The sequence below is a fragment of the Typopeltis vanoorti genome, chromosome 2 (genome assembly GCF_054136105.1).
Source record: "Typopeltis vanoorti isolate ZY-2024b chromosome 2, IOZ_Tvanoo_1.0, whole genome shotgun sequence".
NCBI classification, from domain to species: Eukaryota; Metazoa; Arthropoda; class Arachnida; order Uropygi; family Thelyphonidae; genus Typopeltis; species Typopeltis vanoorti.
In genome coordinates this window covers 1,178,926-1,199,977 of record NC_143550.1, presented here as the reverse complement: position 1 = coordinate 1,199,977, position 21,052 = coordinate 1,178,926, and the positions used below count along the sequence as shown (strand labels likewise).

Here is a 21,052-nt window from a genome sequence, read left to right as displayed (position 1 = left end):
TGTGTTCAGACGATGACCAAGCATAGTTGAAACAGTCTGCACCCCCGTTAACCCCATTTACCCGCAACCATCCCCTCCTCTAAAAATCAGTTACTGTTTTCAACCCCTTTCATCCTTTCCCACCCTATGTAAATATAAAAAAACGCTCCACGCAAATAATAATATAATATATATGTATATATATATTATTTAAAAAACCTGGGAATTTTCCATTTCTATTTTAATTCTCCCACATTGCCAAAACCCCTCCCACACACACAGAGTAGTTTGCACATCGCAGAAAGAAGAAAAGCTACAACACCCAGAAAAAGGTATGCGTAAATTTCTCTTCCTTTATGCTACATATATTTATTAGTAAATATACATCTACAATGCCCTAAGAATCCGTGAGTAAAAAGCCAATAGAATTTAAACACTCCTAAACAGAAACAGGCAAAATAGTCATAAATATAATAATTACTGATATTATATTTTTGCATTTATTCCTGTTAGACTCTCCTAATTGTTTCCTGACTGCACATGATGCCTACAATTAAACACAGTATACTAACGCTTAATGAAGAGGACAGGTTTCGACACAGAAACATTGCATCGCATGCAGGTTAATAACCCGGTGTGCAGTCACAAATATGGACACCTATGAACAGAGATATAGATGGCACAGCAGGTCAAATTCTTAGTGTTTCAGTGGTTTTAACCACACAGAAGGTGAGGAAAGGTGCGCTGAGACAATAGTACCCAGAAATTAGTGGCTGTGATTGGGTATAGTGTCTACCAATCCAATTGAATGTTGTCATTTATCATGAGTTTCTGTTATTATTTTATGAGTTTAATCCATTTTGTATGTTTGAAGTGTGAACTGACTTATTTAGGACACTGATATAAACAAGCTTCTGTAAATAATTTACAACTTTTTTGCCCATATTTACAATGGGCATATAAGTGAAACAGTATTGATTTCTGAATGTGCCATTTTCTGCCAGAGTTCACAGATTGTATGATTATAGTCGAAAGAGGTTGGAACTTGCATATAAATAAGTGAGTAAAACAAGTTATTTCCAATTTCTCTGCGTATTATATGAATGCATTTAAAAATTGTATCAATATTCAGATTATCCATATCTCACTCTAGTATTTGCCAATGATAACATAATCTTACCACAAAGCATAAATCCTTGGTGGTTCTCACATAAACGGTGTGCATGAAGCATAGCTTTTGTTTATTTGACCTTTATTCTTTCTGTAGTTAAAATTATATTAATTGATAAATTAAAGTATTCTACCAAAAGATTTTAACCAAAAATATAAATATAAATAGATGGAAACCATTGAAAGAATGAAAACAAAAAAGATTACCAAAACAAGTATTAAATTACAAACCATTAGGAAAAAGAAAACCAGGACGTCCTATAAAGAGATTCAATGACGACTTCTAAGGGCAGAACTGGACCTAAATCCTTGAAAACCATGACAATGATGATGAAGTATTCAAAATTATCCTAGAATTAATTGCACTGGACCAATTAAGATGATGCACTATGCATGTCTTAAAACTCTAATACATCAATAAAAATCCAATCATGCAGTCAAATTGATGTGAATTTTGTAGCATGGGTTGCACAAGCCACACGACAGCACGCCCAAGCTAAATGGGCATGTGATGCTATTGATATATATATATATATATTTTTTTTTTTAATTTAATTTTAGATTTTAACCTATCCAACTGACAAGAAGAAGTGCAAGTTTATTGTATGGTTTCGAGAATACAGTGGAAATAAATTTGATACAGTATGGATACTGTGTTTATTAAATGCATATGCTAGTCGTATTCTTACAGATGTACAACCATTAGCTTTTCTTGAGGACTTAGAAACAGATCGATTTTCATATTCTGTGGCTCTTTCATTAAGTTATTTAAAAGTATTGGAATTCTATCTCACTGATATAGATATAGGACCTAAAGTATTAATTTTAAAGAAAATGGTAAGTACTATTTAACCACTAAAAATTTTAATTTTTATTAACATATTTCCACTTATGCTTTTGTGATTCATCTGTATTAAATTCTAAATATAAATAGGTAAATACCTAGAGTGGCATTATTGTCTAGCAAGTCATTAAACAGTAATGCCTCTCTTCCATCATAAATCAACATTACAGTCAGATGATTTATGAGATTCGCAGTGAAAGAGAAGTTTTTGTTATGATTTATTAGAACTTTGCTTTAATTTTATTAGAACTTTTGCTTTAAATTTATGGACTGTCTAATCTAGATAGAACATATAATGTCTGGATGATTTGCACTTGTTGAATTTCTACTTTAATATAATCTTTTATTATTATTATTATTCTATTATTATTTGTGACACCTCCAAGGAGTCCATAGACTCATCGCGGGAGGACACCTCACTGTACAACTCTCTGTCTTCACCACTACACCAAACTTCTACTACCAATCATCTACATTAACACCATCTACTGTCCACCACCACAACTAGCATTTTTTGTCTGTAAATTGCATGTGTTCTGTGAACGGTCGATTTGTCTGTGTGCAGGATGAAAAACCCAAGTTTCTGGGAGAAAAAACCTGTTACCTGCATATGAGATTGGCTAACTCACATTGTAAAAGCCCAGATAAAGATTCCTTTCGTCACGATAAGAATTGAACTTAGACCTATTCTAATCATTTTGTCAGTGTTCTCTGTGCAGTGTTTGAATAATGGCAATTCAGTTTGCCAATTACATTATCACCTAGCCCATTACCATTTAAGGACTGTTTACACATCATACTATGGGATTTTGTGGTATATATGGTGCTTGCAGATATTCACATCTGGGCAATTAGAAATGTGGCAAGTGAGTGAGTGAGTAGGGAGCGCATGTCTGCTTAAAATGTAGCGAATGGAAAGAACTTCGCAACATAAGTATAACAAACTATGGCAGTGGTAGGTCAGAAATGAGTGAATTTTGACCAAGAAAGTCAAGTAGCATGATCGATGGTGAGGAAGACTAGTTTCATGTGAATAAGGATAAAAGTAGGAAGTAGGGGGTGCTTAAGGATCAAAGCTGTATAACTGAGAGGAGATCTCCACATAGCCTTTAAAGGAATGTGGAGAACTGACCAAGGCTTCTGACCATGTCCATTCCTCACCTTCTGGTGCACCCTGTTAGGTATCTACCATGATACTGAACGAACGAGAATGGCAATTTGGGATTTAGCCAACCAAATTGTATTCTTATCAGCTTAAACCACAATATAAAATGATGGTACAACATGACAGAATTTCATGCTGGGTAGGGCATCGCCCAGTTAAACAAGGCCCCTGTTTTTTTTTCACCAAGGAACCAGGATGAAGAGCAAAAAGTCAGCTAGTGGAAGAAATCCTAAAACATGCCCAAACTCAATATCGCAAGATGTTGAGTTCAAAATCAGTACTATCAACAAGACTGAATGGCAAAGAAATGGAGCCAGCTGAGGAATTGGATAAGTACCAGATCGACGTAATAGGGGTGACTGAAACAAAAAAAAGGCAAAAACTGTTAAGATCTTTCTGAGTAATAAATCTTCTTGAATGGCAGGCAATATCAAGTAGAGGGATGTTGGCAAATATCAGAATGGAGAATTTGACAATTAGACTTATTTGTGTCTGTGGTCCTACAGAAGGTTCTACTAAGGTAGAAGTGGAGGGATTTTTTGAGGCTTTAGAGAAAGAAACTGACACAATGAAAAATGAAAAGTTGGTCCTTATTAGGGATCGAAATAGCAGAGCAGGAAATGATTGTCAGACATACAAAAATATTTGGGGAAAATTTGGAGAAAAGAGCAAAGCTAATAATAATAATGGAAAATACCTTTTGGATTTCTGCTCAGGATATGGACTGGTTGTTATTAACACATGTTCCAACATAAAAATGTGCACAAATTCACATGGAGAGAAGAGGCAAGGAATAAGAAAAGTCTCATTGACTGTGTTATTGTTGATAGTGATGTTTTCTCCCTGGTGCAGGACACTAGAGTGTACAGAGGATTTGAAATTAGAAGTGATCACCATTTAGTCATGACCAGGATAAACTGCACTTCATATTGAAAAGAACATGTAACAAACTTTTAAATCGAATAAAAGTTGAGCAGCTGTAAGATGTCAACTGTAGACTAAAATGCGCAAACACTATTCAAGAAAAAATGATAGAGTTTGTGAGCAGGAACCAAACCTTGGAGATTCAGTGGCAAGCCCTGAAGAAACATTGATTGATTCAGCCATAAAGACATGTGGTGAGGTTGTCTGCAAGGATAGAAAAATCAGAACTCCATGGTGGACAGGAAGTTAAAGAGGCAGTAAAGGAAAAAAAAGAAAGCATAACAAAAGTTCCTGGCAAATAAGTCAGTTTTAGCTCTTAGAGAATACAGAGACAAATGTAAGAAAGCTAAACACTGTGTAAAACTTGCTAAACAAAAGTCATGGAAAGACTTTGGTAAGAACATAGAAAATAAATATCAAGATGGTGGCAAGATATTCTGGATATTGTTGAAGAAGCTTCAAAATTATTATTATGTGACACTTCCAGCGAGTCCAAAGACTTATTGAGGGAGAGTGTGCCAACATCATCTTTAGATAGATATCCTTCCAACTACTAACTATGCTCAAACTTGCTTAACTTTTTGCTGAGTCATTAATAGCAGAGGCTCTAGCAATCGACCAACCTTTGCTGGCAATGGAGAAGAGAGTGCTGTTAAAGGAATTAGAGATGATAAAAGTGACAAGAAAATTGGAGAAAATGATATCCTTGAAGTATTGAGTAATTACTTCAAAAATTGCTAAATGAAATAATCAGTGACAGCACAGTGGTAAAAAAAACACTGACCAATCATGGTCAGTAACCAAGAATACATATTTATAGTTGACATAGAAAAAGTCATCAAAAGCCTGAAATGTCGAAAGGCAGCTGGAGCAGATGATATTTGACCAGAAATGCTCAAGTATGGAGGTGTTATGTCCCATTACTTCTCTTTAATGCCTTTTATTGTCTTTTACAGCTATTTTACAACTTAAGTGTTACTTATACCAGGAGTTAGCTTCTGACAAATATATTTATCTTAAATCGACTGCGCCAGCCGGTGACTAATTCCTGATACCTAGGCTTACTTTAATAACTACCTCTACAGTATTACTAAGCAATGGGAACACGTGGTATGCAGTTGCGGCTCCCCCTCTTACTTAAATGTCTCCCCCCCCACTTATACAGGTTCGAACTTTTAATAAGTGGTAGGTCAGTCTCAGTTAACAGAACATACAAACTTTGATCTAAAATAATGCATTTTAATACAACTAATATTCATATGCAGGAAATCAAGCAATAAAGTAATATACAAGAAATAAGTTCATGCACAAATGCAATGGGCTCATTCAATCCCTCTCACGTACTTCTTAAAATACAGGTTCATGCAATCATAATCCAGGAGCATTAGTTAACCAGTGTTACTTCTGTAGTTTGTGTTACAATTAAATGATACTCCAGTTGTTATGCAAGTTTTGGCAATGCTAGGTTAAACAAATTATGCATGATATGTTCAATCAATCTTAACAATTACAACTTTTGTAAAAGATGAAAAACTCCTTGCTATAAAACTTATGCAAGTCACAGGCTTAACATACAGAGAATTGCTTTCATTCATTGTGCCTCTTAAAATAATTCATCTCTTAACTGTTCCATAAAAGTTCACTCAAACACAAATTCACAAATTACAATCAGGAAGGTCCTATCAAGATGTTCAGTCCAAAAACGGATCTTCTAGTCGGGTCAAGCAGGGCTATGCTTAAGGTCTTCCCCTTTCTCTTTGTTCACTCTGGTTTTACAGCACTTCTTATGCATATAGGGTAAGAAATATTTGCCTTACCAGTTAATCTTCTTAGCATGGTGGTCCCTTTGTTTTGTGTCTGATCCTTCCTCGAATATGGCAAGACTTCCTTGTTCCGCTGTCTTTCTTTACTCATTCCTTTCAAAGTGTTGCGTCCTTCGAAATTGTCACATTGGCAGTAACTCACCAATGGCCCTGTCTGCTGGTTTCTTGTTGTTCAGTTGGACAACCTGTACGCATCGGGACCCACTGCAATGTGGAGGGTTGCTGGACACTGGCGACAAGCTTCCTCAGCCTCCACAGCCTTCTCACTGGTACACAGGAAAAATTGCAGGAAACGAGAGCATTTGAAGTGCGCGCTGCTCCTTATATTTTAGTGGCGAGCACTCTCTCTCTGTCTACATCACTCACTCGGCTGTCTTTGATTCATCAGATAAGGTCACATTCTTTATTCCGTGGCCCTCTCGACGGAACTGTTACCGCAGGAGTTACCGGATGACGTTTCGGATTTTCTGTTGTGTCATGGACTATTGCGTAATGATCAGACATTCTGCAGATTGGTTAACATGAATTTTCCCAGTTTTGGGTATTATTATAAAACAATATTTGAATTATATTACAAGAACATTATCAATTATATTAATACACTTTACATTTACAAGTTAGTTATTGTCTCTCTATGTCTGCTCTCGAGAGTTTAAGCATGTCTTTATGTTAAGATTCTATTCTTTCATGTTGTGTCTGAAACCAATGGCTGACTTATAGTGGACCAGTTATTTCTGACACAACAAAGCCCCCCCCCCTTTAGTTAAAAATTATTCTTTAATGGAGTTACAGAAAATTTTTAAATCATACTTTACCCCTCCCCTTTTTCTAAAATGATTTTTGTTAACAACATCCTCTCCTTTCTCTGGGGAAGGGTTGTCCTCCATGCCTATTGGTTATCATTTGCTGCTCTTTCACAGACACTGCCCAGTTCCTCTCCCGTGATAAGCTTGTCATGTATCTCCCTGACCCTAAGAATGTCTCTTGTATTCGGTATTCCATCCTTGTGCAATGGGACGTCTTTCCTTTTTCTCGTTAGTTCACCATTTTCTGTGCATTGAGGATCATCGTGCAAAGGACCATCTCTCCCTTCTCGACCTTCATTGCTCTGATTGACACTGTTAGAATCCCTTCTTCGAAGGAACTTGATCTCTCTTTTGGGACAGTCGCACAAGAATCCATTCTTCCTCACAAAATCCTCCCTCAAGATTAGTCCTATGTGGGTGAGCGAGTTCTTGGTTCTACCCAAGAACTCGCTCACCCACATAGGGGTGTATGCGTGGCACCTAAATTGTGCCACGCATACACTCCAAACTCGGGCAGTACCACCTTCAGTCTCACTACTTTAGTGGCATGTGTTGGGAAGGGGGATATCCCTAAGATCCCAATTGATCTCTTCAAATGTTTGACTATTCTTCGCACAAGACCCAAGTTCCTTGATATGTCTCTCATATATAATAGAGGCTTGGGAACCGGTGTCAATGAGTGCTTCAAAATTTCTTCTGGAGATTTTTCCTCTTACCACCATTCCGGGGAAACTTACATTGCCTTGGCCCCCCTTTTTTACTGGGTAATCTGGCACAAGTGAGTGATGTTGTCTCTGGTCTATATCTTGTTCTAGTGTCTCTCTCTGCTACAAAACAGTCACGAGTATTATGTCCTAACTTGCTACAGTTAAAGCACCTGGGAATTTCTCTGCAGTGACTTTTCCCACCTTCACCGTCTGAGGACAAAGGGGTTTCCATTTTATAGCCTGCAGACATTTCTTGCAGCTTCCTCATCATGTGATCCTTCCTCTCTAGCATAGGTTGCTGTAGTCTCTCAACTTCGTTGTTCAAAATATTCTTTATTCTGTCTTCTTGCAAAGAGGGGAGCATTTGATTCTTAGACAGATCAATCGTTAGCTGATTGATCACGGCATCAAGCCGTTCTATGAGTGGTTTTTGTAGTTTCTCGACCTCTTGCCTGACTATGGATCGAACTTCGTTGAAGTCACAAGCATCTATTGTAACACTATAAACTGACTCAGACTTCTTTTCTTCAGAACTTCTCAGCACCTTCTGCTGTCTCTCCTTGTTTTCTCTTCCTTCCTTCACAGGGTTTGAATCCCTGTCAGTGTCCTTGTTTTCTTTAATAATATTGACATGACTGGCAGTGGTTCCAGGATAAATGTCTTCCAACAGCTGTACTCTCTCGAGTGCAGCATCATACCATTCCTTTAAATTTGATATTCGCTTCCCAAATGCAGTCTCCCTTAGCTCCTGCCTCAAACCAACTCTAAAATGCTGGAATATAGCCCATTCCAGATGCCGTTTTTCCTCATCAGGCACACATAATGTGTTAGCAAATGTGAGCAGCCTATTGTGAAAGTCAGAGACACTTTCCTTTTCCTTCTGGGTTATTCTCTGGAGCTTCCATAGGTTAGGCCCTACGTTTTTTGTCTTAGAAAATTGGGAGGTTAGGATTTGTCTAAACCTCTGGTAGTCCAAAGTTTCCTTCAATAAGGGTGAGGAGTAGAGAAAGCTCTTTGCTCTTCCAGCCAGTTTGCTGCGAAGCAGTATGAGTAACTGGAAGTCACTCCATCGCCCTATCTTTCTAAGTTCTTCTATATAATCGAAGAAAGCTCTCATGTCTTCGGTATCTTCACCTGAGAATTGAGGGAAAATTTGATATGGATTTATACTTTTAAGAAACTCAGTATCACTTAATTCAGGGGATGTTGGTAAAGATATACTTACTCTTTCAAGTTACACTTTGTTACGGGATGAGTTATGAACCTTTTTTCTCTCTATGAATTTTCAATATCTTAATTAAGTTCTGTGTGTGAGACTGAAACCAACTTATCATGATTGTATTGCTTGCTTTATGTTTTTATTTTTCAAGCACAGCCTGTCGACTGCACCATTGTTATGTCTTGTTATTTCTCTTTAATGCCTTTTATCGTGTTTTACAGCTATTTTACAACTTAAGTCTTACTTGTACCAGGAGTTAGCTTCCGACAAATTTATTTATCTTAAATTGGCTGCACCAGCCGGTGACTAATTCTTAATACTTAGGCTTACTTTAATAACTACCTCTACAATATTACTAAGCAATGGGAACACGTGGTATGCGATCGCGGCTCCCCCCCCCCCCTACTTACACAGGTTTGAACTTTTAATAAGTGGTAGGTCAGTCTCAGTTAACGGAACATACAAACTTTGATCTAAAATAATGCATTTTAATACAACTAATATTCACATACAGGAAATCAAGCAATAAAATAATATACAAGAAATGAGTCACTCGCTGAGCCGCTTTTGATTCGTCAGATAAGGTCACGTTCTTTACTCAGCGGCTCTCTCAACGGAACTGTCACTGCAGGGTTACTGGATGATGTTTCAGATTTTCTGCTGTCATGGACTATTGCATAATGATTAGGCATTCTGCTGATTGGTTAACATGAATTTTCCCAGTATTGGGTATTATTCTTAAACAATATTTGAATTATATTACAAGAACATTATCAATTAAGTTAATACACTTTACATTTACAAGTTAGTTATTGTCTCTCTACGTCTGCTCTTGAGAGTTTAAACATTTCTTTATGTTAAGATTCTATTCTTTCATGTTGTGTCTGAAACTAATGGCTGACTTATAGTGGGCCAGTTATTTCCGACACAACAGAGGTATAAAAGTCTTACAGTGGCTTCACTGCATAGTTCAGAAGGCCTGGACAGAGGGACGAATTCCAGATGATTGGAGTAGAGCTCTCATAGTCATCATCATCATGCATATCAAGGATTTAGGTCTAGCATGGCTTGTTCCGGCCTTATAAGTCATTGCTGAAACGTTTAAGAGGATGTCCTGGTTTTCTTTTTCCCAATGGCTTGTACTTTAAGGCTTGTTTTGGTAATCTTTCTGTTTTCATTCTTTGAACGTGTTCCATCCATTTATGTTTATAGTTTTTAATTTTTTCTATTACTGGTTCTTGGTTTAATTCTTTAATAATTTCTTCATTTCTTTTGTGATCGAATAGGGTATACTTTGCAGTTTTTCTCATAAACTTCATTTCTGCTGTTGTTAATCTTTGTTTGTCTTTTTGTTTTATTTTCCAGATTTCGCTTCCATACATTAAAGACTGGTAGGGCTAATGTATTTTATACTTTTAGTCTGGTTTGTTTTTGAACTAGGTTTGGTTTAAATATAGTGTTAATTACACCTGTTATTTTTAAATATTTTGCAATTTTTACATTTATATCTTTTTCATATGTGATCATACATCCTAGGTAGTTAAATGAATTCACCTGTTCTAAGATCTTATTATCTATTACTATTTTAGTTCTTGCTGGATCTTGTCCTTTAAAGGCCATAGTTTTTGATTTTTCTGTAGATATTATCATACCATAATCCTTGGATATCTCATTTAGATCTAAAATAGCTTTCTGTAAGTTATCTTCAGAATTTGTAATTATTATTTGGTCATCAGCAAAGAGGAGAGTGTTTAAGTTTACTGTAGGAGAAAGTTTAATTCCTTGATGTAAATTTTTATTCCATTTTATTATTATTTCATTTAAGTAGATATTAAAAAGAGTTGCTGAGAGGGGGACATCCCTGTCGGACCCCTTGGTTTATCTCTCTCGTATATGATAGCTTGTGATTTAATCTTATTTGTATTTGATTATTTTCATATATACTTGTGATAGTGTTTAGGATATTATTTGGTATTTGTCGTTCTTTTAATATGTTAAATAATATGTTTCTTTGAACTTTGCCAAATGCTTTTTCAAAGTCTATAAATGCAATATGCAATTCTAAATTGTATTCTCTTCTTTTCTCTATTATTAATTTTAGGCAAAATGTTGGGTCTATACATGATCGTCCTTTTCTAAATCCATTCTGTACTACTTCTAAAATAAAGTTTTAGGAATATTTCATTAGTTTGCTATTTAAGATTCTGCTATATATTTTGTAACAGGAATTTAGTATACTGATACCTTTATAGTTTTTAGGGTCATCTCTATTACCTTTTTTAAAGATAGGAATCATAATTGCTTTTTTCCATTCTATTGGAGGGATACCAGTTGAGTAAATTTTATTTAAAACTAATATGAGTCTTTCTTTGAATCTTGTTCCTGCATATTTATATAGTTCTGAACCTAACTTATCTTTTCCAGGTTATTTTCCATTTCTTGCGGGCTGATTTCTAATTCTTCTTTAATTATTTCCTTTTCATTTTCGTTAATTGTTTGCCAGTTGTCTTTTTTAAAATATTTGTCTGTCCACAGTTCTGTATAGTAATTTAGAAATTCTTCTAATTTCAATTCAGTGTTTAATTTTGTTTTCTTTAGTGTCTGCATTTAAGTGTTTCAAAATCTTATATACATTATGTCTTATTTTATATAAATCATGTTCTAAATTAGAAACAAATTTATTCCATGATTGTCTATGTCTTTTTCTGACTTCTCTTTTAGCTATGGCTCTTATTCTTTTATATTCTAGTTCGTCTATTAATCTTTTACTGCTTAACCATTTATGGTAGGCTTCTTTTTTCATTTTGATTATTTCTTTTAATTGTATCATCCCAGATCTTCAGTATTTTCCTTTTATTGAATTTTTTGGTCTTTCCTAAGCTTTCATTTGCTGCTGCATTTAGTATTGTTTTTATATTAAGCCTTTCTATTTCTTCATTTTGTTTTATTTTATCTAGATATTGGTTAATTCTTTGTTCATATAGCCATTGTACATTTGCATCATTCAATAGTCTAGTTTTATAAACAAATGTTTCAATTTTTCTTTCTGTTCTTGTTACTTGTAGCCATTTAGGTGGTAATCTTAATTTTATTTTAACAAGGAAGTGGTCGCTGCTTATTTCGTATCCTCTGTGATCTCTAAGATCCAGTGAAAATTTTAATGACTTTTCATTTAATATGAAATAATCTAATATTGATTTCCATCCTCTTGCTGCCCAAGTATATTTATGTATGTCTTTATGTTTAAGAAGGAATTCATTATGTTTAGGTTATTGTAAACTACAAAGTCAATCAATTTTTTACCATTCCTGTTTAGAGTATGTTCTCAATGTATTCCTATATTATTATTAATTTTCGTGTTTCCAATTCTTGCATTTAAGTCTCCTGTTAAAATTGCGTAATCATTTTTATTTATTTTATTATACATGTTTTGTAGTTGATTATAAAAATCAGTATTATCCTTTTCTCTTCCTTCTTCTGGGGCATATAAACCAATTATTGTTAAATAGCCTCTATCTATTTTTATTCTAGCTTATTTAAGTTAAGGGATATTACATCCCATATTGTTTGAAGCCTTTGGCTCTTCATATAATTAACCAAATCATGATTATTACTGCTGTTTTAAAATTTCTTTCATTTAATAATTGGTCTAATTCTATTTCTTTATATGCTACTACTCTTACATTCCAGTTTGCTATGTGTATTATATTTTGTCGTTTCCATTTTTGTTTTACCTTTTCCATTCCAGGGTCTTTTCCTATAGATTCAATCTGATTATCTTTTTCTGTCAGCTTACAAATAGGATTATGTTCTCCATTTCAGGGGACTAGCCTGACGATGGAATAGTTCAGTGGTAGGGCTGCTCCCTTAAAGCTTCTCAACTAGCCTTCTTCCAAATTTAAACCCATAGGAGGAATAGGGTATATTGAAGAGGAAAGAGTAGATTATAGAAGAATTATAGTAAACTTTATAGAGAGGGTATAGTTGTAAGGCCAGAAATGAAAAGACCCCATGGACCCCGAGTACTCTAATAGCATAAGGGTCATAAAATAAGAAGAGTTAGCTGATAAGGCCTTATAGGAAAGATTAAAGTAAGTGGATCTTCTTCAAAGTAGAAGAAGGAGAGGACAGATCCAGCTAGGGGTCCATGGGAGTGCTGCTTCCCTTACAATCAAGATGATTGTCCCTCTCATAGTACCCATATATAAAAAGGGAAATAGAACTGAATTACAGAGGTATTTCCCTACTGAGTGGTCCTTGCAAGATTTATGTCAGTATACTTAAGAAGCGGTTGAAAAGGATTTTGGAAGAGAATCTTGGTGAAGAGCAAAGTGGATTTGGGCCAGATGGAGCCTATCAGGATCAGCTTTTCACTTTATGATAAACAGTTCAGAAATCATTGGAATATAAAAATGATCTGTATTTAAGTTTTGTAGATCTGGAAAAAGCATATGGCAAGAGAGAAGCTATTCAAGATGCTAGTTGTATGTACCCACAACTTAAATATAAATAAAGACTAGGTATTGCTTGATATAATGCCCCACTGGTGTCAGTGGGGCATTATATCAAGCAATACCTAGTCTTTATTTATATTTAAGTTGTGGGTCAGCAGTTGGAATTGAGGGATTACAAGAAGATGGTTTGATGTTAAATCTGGTGTCAGACAGGGATGTACGTTATCCTCGCTGTTATTCATTATCTATATGGATCACATTATGAAGAAAAGTGGTATTAAACCTGAAAAAATTGGAGATGTTAATATCACACTTTTCTTTATGTGGATGATTTTATACTTCTGAATAAATATGCTACAAGTCTGCAAGATTCCTTGACTAAATTGAATAACTGTTGTAATAGATAAATTGTATGAAGGTCAGCAATACCAAGACAAAGACGATGAAAATAGCTAGAAACATTGAAGATATGATATCGATTGCATTGTGAATGGAGAACGTATAAAACAAGTAAAATATTTCAGCTATTTAGGCACAATTTTTAGTGAAGATAGTTCATTCAATATGGAAATAGACAACAGAATCAACAAAGCTGGTACGGTAGGTAGTCAACTGAATAAATTTATATGGAATGAGAGAGGAAATTAGTCAAAACACTAAATTAGTTGTATACAAGAGTTGTATAAAAGTGTTCAAACCAATTTTAACTTGCGGATCTGAGAGCTTGGTTAGAAGTAAAGCACTTGACCAAAGACTAGAGACTGCAGATATGATGGAAAATAGGTAAATATGACCTCTTTATTGCTTCTGCCTTAGTGTAACCACTTCTGGGTCTGCCTCCCACTTATGAGACCTCAATAAAGGTCGAAACCAGTCTGGGTAGTGGCCCTTCCCTTAATGCATAGCATTATACATGGCTGCAAGGAGATGTGCTTTGCATGGTGGGAGATGCTGAGATAAGGAGTGATGTTCTGGATATGGACACATTGAATCAGTTTAAGATGCTATTGGATGAGCATCGTATGCAATGGTGAGTACCTCCCACAATGAGTCTCTGACTCCATGGAGGTCAAATGTTGATGATAATAATAATCATAATATATCAGTGAAAGCTGTCTGGATTTAAGGCAATTTAAACTTAAATGTGGGAGGTCATGTATTGGTAACCAGGGGTTACTATTTATTTTTCTGTACTCTTTTACAAGAGATTCTTGTCTGTGCAAGTTCAGTGGTGCAATGTTGCTCAAAATTGGAAGCCAATAGAGGGGAGCGGATTTGATATGACCTATGATTGTCCTCATTGTTTCATTTATTTGCATGTCAATTTTCATGATATTAGGATTGTTTAGCTATACTGGTGAACAATAATCTGCTGCAGAGTAGACCAGGCCCAACATGGAGCATCACGGTGTAGTAGCAGAAGAATCCCATGTAGAACCACACAGTTTTTGTATGATATTATTACAGGTTCTGATCTTTAAAAAGAAATTCTCCAGACGTCTTTTGAAGGATAGTGTCCTATTCATGGTAATAACACCCAGATATTTAGGGAATATTAATTGACCTGGAGGTTCCTAAATATTAGTTGACCTGAATAAAGTTGACATGTAGTTTCCTATTTTCTAATTTGGTGTTTAGGCTTCAAAGAGCTAACCTCAGTCTTATTGAGGGTTGGTGTTACTCTGGAGAATATCTTCAGTTACTGGTAGTTGTTGTTCAGTTGTTGGTAGATCATATATATATATATAGGTTGAATAAGATCGGTGCTAATATTGAGGGGGACCATTGTTCAGCTTTCTCTGTGTGCTCATTTTGTTTTCCCAGTACCACATGAAAGAACCTGTCAGAAAGCATGTTACCAATAAGTCGTACAATGGTATATCAGCTTCTGTAGCAACCCCTCTTTCCGCACTGTGTCATATGTGGCAGTAAGGTTGACAAACACAACAGAAGTTTTCAAACATCTGAATGCCTGCCTCGATATGAGTAGTAACACTAAGTACGTGGTCCGAACAACTACGTTGAGCCCTAAAGCCTGCTTGCTCAATAGGGATAACTTCAAATATTTTTGGCCCAATTCTGTTAAGATGTCTTTCAAGGAGCTTATAAGCAACAGGAATGCAATTGGGCAGTAGTTCTCTGCTTGATCTTGAGGCATGTTGGGTTTTAATATGGCTATTAGTTTGGTTCTCTTAAAGGCTCTTGGATGGTTTCCCATCCTTAAAATATGAGGAAAGAATACTTGTTAACCATTGACGAGCATTATTCCACAGTTAACCAAGAATTCAGTATTAATCAAACCCTGGTGCTCTGCCGGATTTAATCTCCTTTAAGGCCACAATTATTTCATCTCTGGTAAATTCTCTTGAAAATTGGGAACTATCAGCTGCCCTTTGTCGTAAGTTTCTGAGTAATCTTTTAACCTACATTGTGTGTTCATGATCTCGAAGGGCTCTAGACAGCGATGTTATTCAACAGGCAATTCGATCTGGAGTCACCAAAAGATCTTTACCGGTGACTGGGTTACTTCCCTAACTTCTTTAAGAGACTCCATGCTTTTTGACTTGATTTTTTAAAGTCTAAGTCCTCTGCCGTTTTTATCCATTTTTCTCTGTGCTCTTTATCAAGCTTCTGAAGTAATTCATAAGCTATATCACAGTTGCCAGATTCTAAATAGACTTAATATAGCTCTTCCCAGTCTTTATTCCAGCCAAGTATGTATTCATTTTGGAAACCTCGTGGAATATACTTCTTCACTGTTGATATGATTGCTCCAATGAATCTGTTGTAGTTTTCACACACACACACACACACACACACACACACACACACACACACACACACACACACACACACACACACACACACACACACACACACACACACACACACACACACACAGGTGGTACTAGTTCACTTTCCTGAAATTCCATCTTGGTCGTGGACTGTATTATTGGTATTTGTATTCCTGCTTCTACCAGTACTGAGCAATGTTGGCTGTGTGAAAAATCATCAAGGACTCCTTGTTGTGTTTAGCAGCTGATTTTGCAAATTTTGGGTAACAAAACAGAGGCCTGGGTTGTATTCTCTATTCTGTGCTGCAGCCTTAAAAATTCCTTTGCCCTTTGCATTGAATATTAAGTTCAGACTGTTTTGCTCAGCCCAGTTTGTTAATGCTTCACCATTTCCATCATTATTATTGTAATTCCACAGGATGTTGTGGCTATTAAAATTCCCTATGTAGATAGTTGTATATTCCCTATGTAGACAGTTGCCAGATTCTAAATAGACTTAATATAGCTCTTCCCAGTCTTTATTCCAGCCAAGTATGTATTCATTTTGGAAACCTCGTGGAATATACTTCTTCACTGTTGATATGATTGCTCCACTGAATCTATTGTAGTTTTCACACACACAGGTGGTATCCATCTTACTACTTTTTCCAGTAGATAGTAGGATGAGAGAAAGGAGAGACAGTGCAGGACTTAGTGATGGAGAGATAACAGGAAGGCAGGTAATGTATTTGTATATGTGCTTCTCACTGGGTATAAATGACTTGAGAGACACCAGGAATCGGGTGGTAAGAGGATGATGTATGGAGATTCAGTCATCTGTGGAGTGCAAAATAGAATGCTGGAGGAATGATAGACACTGTGACTATGATGAATAAGCAAAGTGACAGAGTGGATGAGATTAGTGCAATGGTGGGAATGAATGACTTGAGAGACACTAGGAATCGTGTGGTGAGAGATCCAAGTTTCATGCTTGAGGTTGTGCAGCAGAAGACTGAAACAGAGATGATAGAGAGTGTGTTATCCAGGTATGATAACTCAGAGCTGAGGAAAAGAGAGTCAATAATGAATGGTGTGATAGCCAGATTATGATGCCTGAAGTGCATTTAAGGACAGAAGAGAGCTGTATGCCAGAGATAGACTGCATTTGAATGAGGACGGATGTAGGCATCTAGAAAGAGAGAGAGAGAGAGAGAATGTTGTTCTGAGGGTTTTAGTACAGGGAAACTAGAGCTGTCAAGGAGGATGGAAACATGAGTGTTCTCTTGTGGAAACAGTTACTTGAGAGAAATACGGAAATGCTGTAAATTTTGACTTTGTGTGTTGCTGTGACCTCTGCAGTAATTTTATTTATATGTAGATGATGCATTGTGGAACTTAATTTTTGTATATGTGCTTCTGTAACCTTTGTTGTAATTTTGTTTATATGCATATGCTGCATTACTTGGCTTGGTTTCTGTATATACATATTGTTTACAATTTCTCTTTGACTCATCATGTATAGCTGTAACCTTTACTATGGTGCAGTATGACCTTTGTTGTTTTTGTGCCAATAAATTATAAACCGACCAACCAGATCACTTTGTTCTGCTATCATGACATTTTCAACCTTGTATCCATCTTCCTCCTGTCCTTCCATTAACCTGCTTTACTGCACTAACTTACTTGCAATCTCTTTCTGATCATTAGCAAATAGTTATTCTCATCTTGATTCTGTGATTTCTCAGCAAACAATACTTTCTCTAAATGTCCAATATCAAACCTATTCAAATACAATCCATCAAAGTTAAACTATTCTAGCTTCCCAAATTCATTCCATAGGTTTACAAACTGAACACATTTTACCTCACACAACTCATCCATCTTGTCATTCATTATCTCTGCTCAACTCATAATTATCATATCTGGTCAACACGCTAATCACTTTTGCAACAACACTGTTATGCTTTACCTCCCATAACAACTTCCTCAAATCCCTGTCTACAACTATCACTAATGCTTGCTCTTTCCTTCCATGTAAAGCATGAACTATTTTTTTCATTGTTCCACCTGGAAAACACGTTTTATGTATCTTGTTATTTACCACACCACTAATGATTGAATCCCCATATAATGCTATATGATTATCCTTTATTACTAACTTCCTTCTCATTCACATCAGCCAACCTCTTCTTCAGATGTCCAATCTCATCTTCCAGATGCTTCATTTTACTCTTCATTTTCATCAACTCTTGCCTAAGCTCTTCAGCTCCATTTCCTTTGCTATTATTACTAGCATTTCTATTGCTAGCCCATGTTTTTGAAACATTGTAAGCTATCATTACACTTCTCACATAAATAATTTTTCCCCTCCCCTAATAGTCCACAAATCTTTGTCTTTTACATTTTTATGCATATTTGAAATTTTTATAGTACATCTGGCTGTAAAAAAAAAAATCCGGCACAAGCCAGTCTTTCTGTCAAAGCTTTTCATGCAACTGACATGCACTTCCTTATGGATGCCGTTATCAGAAAGTCTAACATCAACAGTAAGGTAAGAACAAGCAGCAAGTATACACTGAACATATTAAGTTAATAAATACCACTGAAGAACAGTTGTATCAAAACAAGAAAAAATAAAGTATTATATATATAAAAAAACCACATCATTATATTGATAAGTTTGGGGTTTGGAAAGATGTATTCAGTTTACTGATGATGCTAAATTGAGAGAGCAATGTGAGAAAGCTCTCATGCAATGCTGTTGTATACAAGAGGATTTGAATAGGTTTATACTAGGGGTATATAAATAGGGATACTGCTTCAGTGTTGTAACTGCACTTTGGAGAGAGAAGATGGAATGAGGTGTATTATGCAAGAACTTTGCTCCAGGTGGTTCACTGTATTTGTTTTTTATATTACTATAAGTAATTCTTCAATATCCAAAATTTTAAGGGGGGGGGGTCATTATTAAAGTATTTTTACAAAGTATACAGCCAAAAGTCTTCAAGCCAGTGAAACCTAATCTTAATACTAATAAAAGACAAATATGTGCGTTCCTGGGTAGAGTTGATGTCTTTTAAGTAGTACAAACTAAGGCAACTCCAAAAACAAAGGTTATATTTTCATAAGTTCTGTAGTAAATTCTTTTAAGTTTCTTCCATATCCCACTGTGTACAAGCTATGCACCACTGAAGACGATGCTGCATGTTGGTTCAGGTAATGTCGAACTTGCATATTGCAGTCTTACCATGAAAACTCATGTTGTCTTTGGTTCTGATTGTTTTGTGCAGATTCATGTTCCAGTTGATGCCTGAAACACCACATTCCAAGTGTCCACCAGCAAATCGCAGTTTTTACATATTATCCTTCGTAGCACCCTACAGTTACATTCAGTGAGTGTGGTGGGTCATCCACTGTTGGTAGCACTTGCAGTTGACTCCTTGCTCTTTCATCTTAGTATGGTATCATTATGGTGCACAGCAGCTATGATTAAAGTGCAAGTGATCAAACTAAAATGCTCCCAAATTCCTGCTCAAGAGGATCTCACTTGGGAGCCAAACCTAAAAATAACATAATTTATATGAAAGTTTTTTTCAGTGTCAAGCAAGATCTTATTGCAAGCATTTGCAGAGATAATGACCGATGTGCTATGTCAGCAGAAAACTCACAGAGGGGAAGGCAACACTAGACATGGCATGAAACTCATCAAAGAGATACCCCATGATAAATATGATAATGCAATATTTACTTAAGCAAATTTAATTCCATCATCCATTGATTCAACAAATTATTACAATCAAGTTTAATAGTATCCCAATCACCTCAATTTATAAATCTCCAGGAGAAACTTTCTCCTTTCCCAACATCCTCCTCAATAATAATGCTTACATGAAAATGTAGTATTAGGTGACTTTAACAGCCATAGCACTAACTGGGGTTATACACAGTCCAATGAAGATGTAGAACTTGTTGAAAATAGGGCCAAAAACTTCTCACTAAGCCTGATACATAATCTGAACCTCCCTACATCTTTCAACATCAGATGGAAGCAGGGCTATACTTAACCTTATATTTGTTAGCTCAAAAATATCCAACACTTGTGTTAAAAAGGTTTTAAATTTCCTTTCACACACCCAACATAGACCTATAATACTTCATTTCAACCCAGACATTATGCCTAACACAGACGATGATTTAGGTTCAAAAAAGATAAATTGGAGTGTGCTATGGAAGAATTTGACTGCTCCATTGGGTCAGTCCCTCGAAATCCTCCAGAGTATCTACAATACATAAAAATACCGAGGAAAATCTCCACCAAACACATCGCTCAAGGATGTTGTATAAATTACATTCCAGGCTTCTCTAATCATATGCAAGCCCAGTATGCTACTTACAACTTTACATCAACTTCCTTCTCAAAGGAGACTATCTATGCAGGAGAAAAATTTATGCTCTGAGATGGCAGAAGAAAGGTGTTCCCCATGGAAAAAAGAAATAGAAGCCATTCACATGACTTAACATAGTAGGAAGCCATGGTTCTTTATCAAGAGAATTAAATAAGATTTCACTAAGTCAATAGATCATCCACAGGTACCAGTTAATCAAATTGCTCCCCAGTTGCTGCTAAATGGAAAATTCCTTAAAAAGTACCCAAAAAAATTAAGATATTAAGAATCCCAAAGGAGGAACAAAATTTGATTAACTCAGATTTCACAATTACTGAACTCAATGCTGCAATAAACCTATTAAAAACTAAAAAATCTGCAGGCCTCGATGATATCTAGAATGAACAAATTAAACATTTTGAGTCCATGGGTAAAGAGTGGCTACTAAACTTATACAGCACTTGCCTCAGAACCCTAAGGATACCAACCATCTGGAGGCATGCTAGAGCGGTGGCCTTTCTGAACCCAGCGAATCACCAACTAAAGCAAAAAATTACAGACCTATATCTGTATTCAGCAACCTCTTTAAACTCTCATTGGCACCCCCTAAAAATGCACCCTCCCAGGGAAATGTGTTATCACCATTACTTTTCAACATCTATGTCAGTGATCTTCCCATATTTCCAGGAACTAGAAATTTTATCTATTCTTGATGACCTTGCCATAGCCACTCAATCAAATAATTTCAAGTCCATTGAAACTACCCTATCACTTGCCTAAAATAGTCTAACCACAAATTATA

The 21,052-nt window shown here is 35.9% G+C and overlaps 1 protein-coding gene across 1 annotated transcript in view; it reads left to right on the top strand.

The window, feature by feature from the left end:
* The window catches only part of LOC150108776 (transient receptor potential cation channel subfamily M member 2-like), a 685,147-nt gene that overhangs the window by 471,924 nt on the left and 192,171 nt on the right, over positions 1–21,052 (top strand). Inside the window, exon 16 of the mRNA XM_090410077.1 lies at positions 1,711–1,986. Coding sequence (XP_090266203.1) covers positions 1,711–1,986 — 276 coding nt within the window. The remainder of the gene's footprint in view (positions 1–1,710; positions 1,987–21,052) is intronic.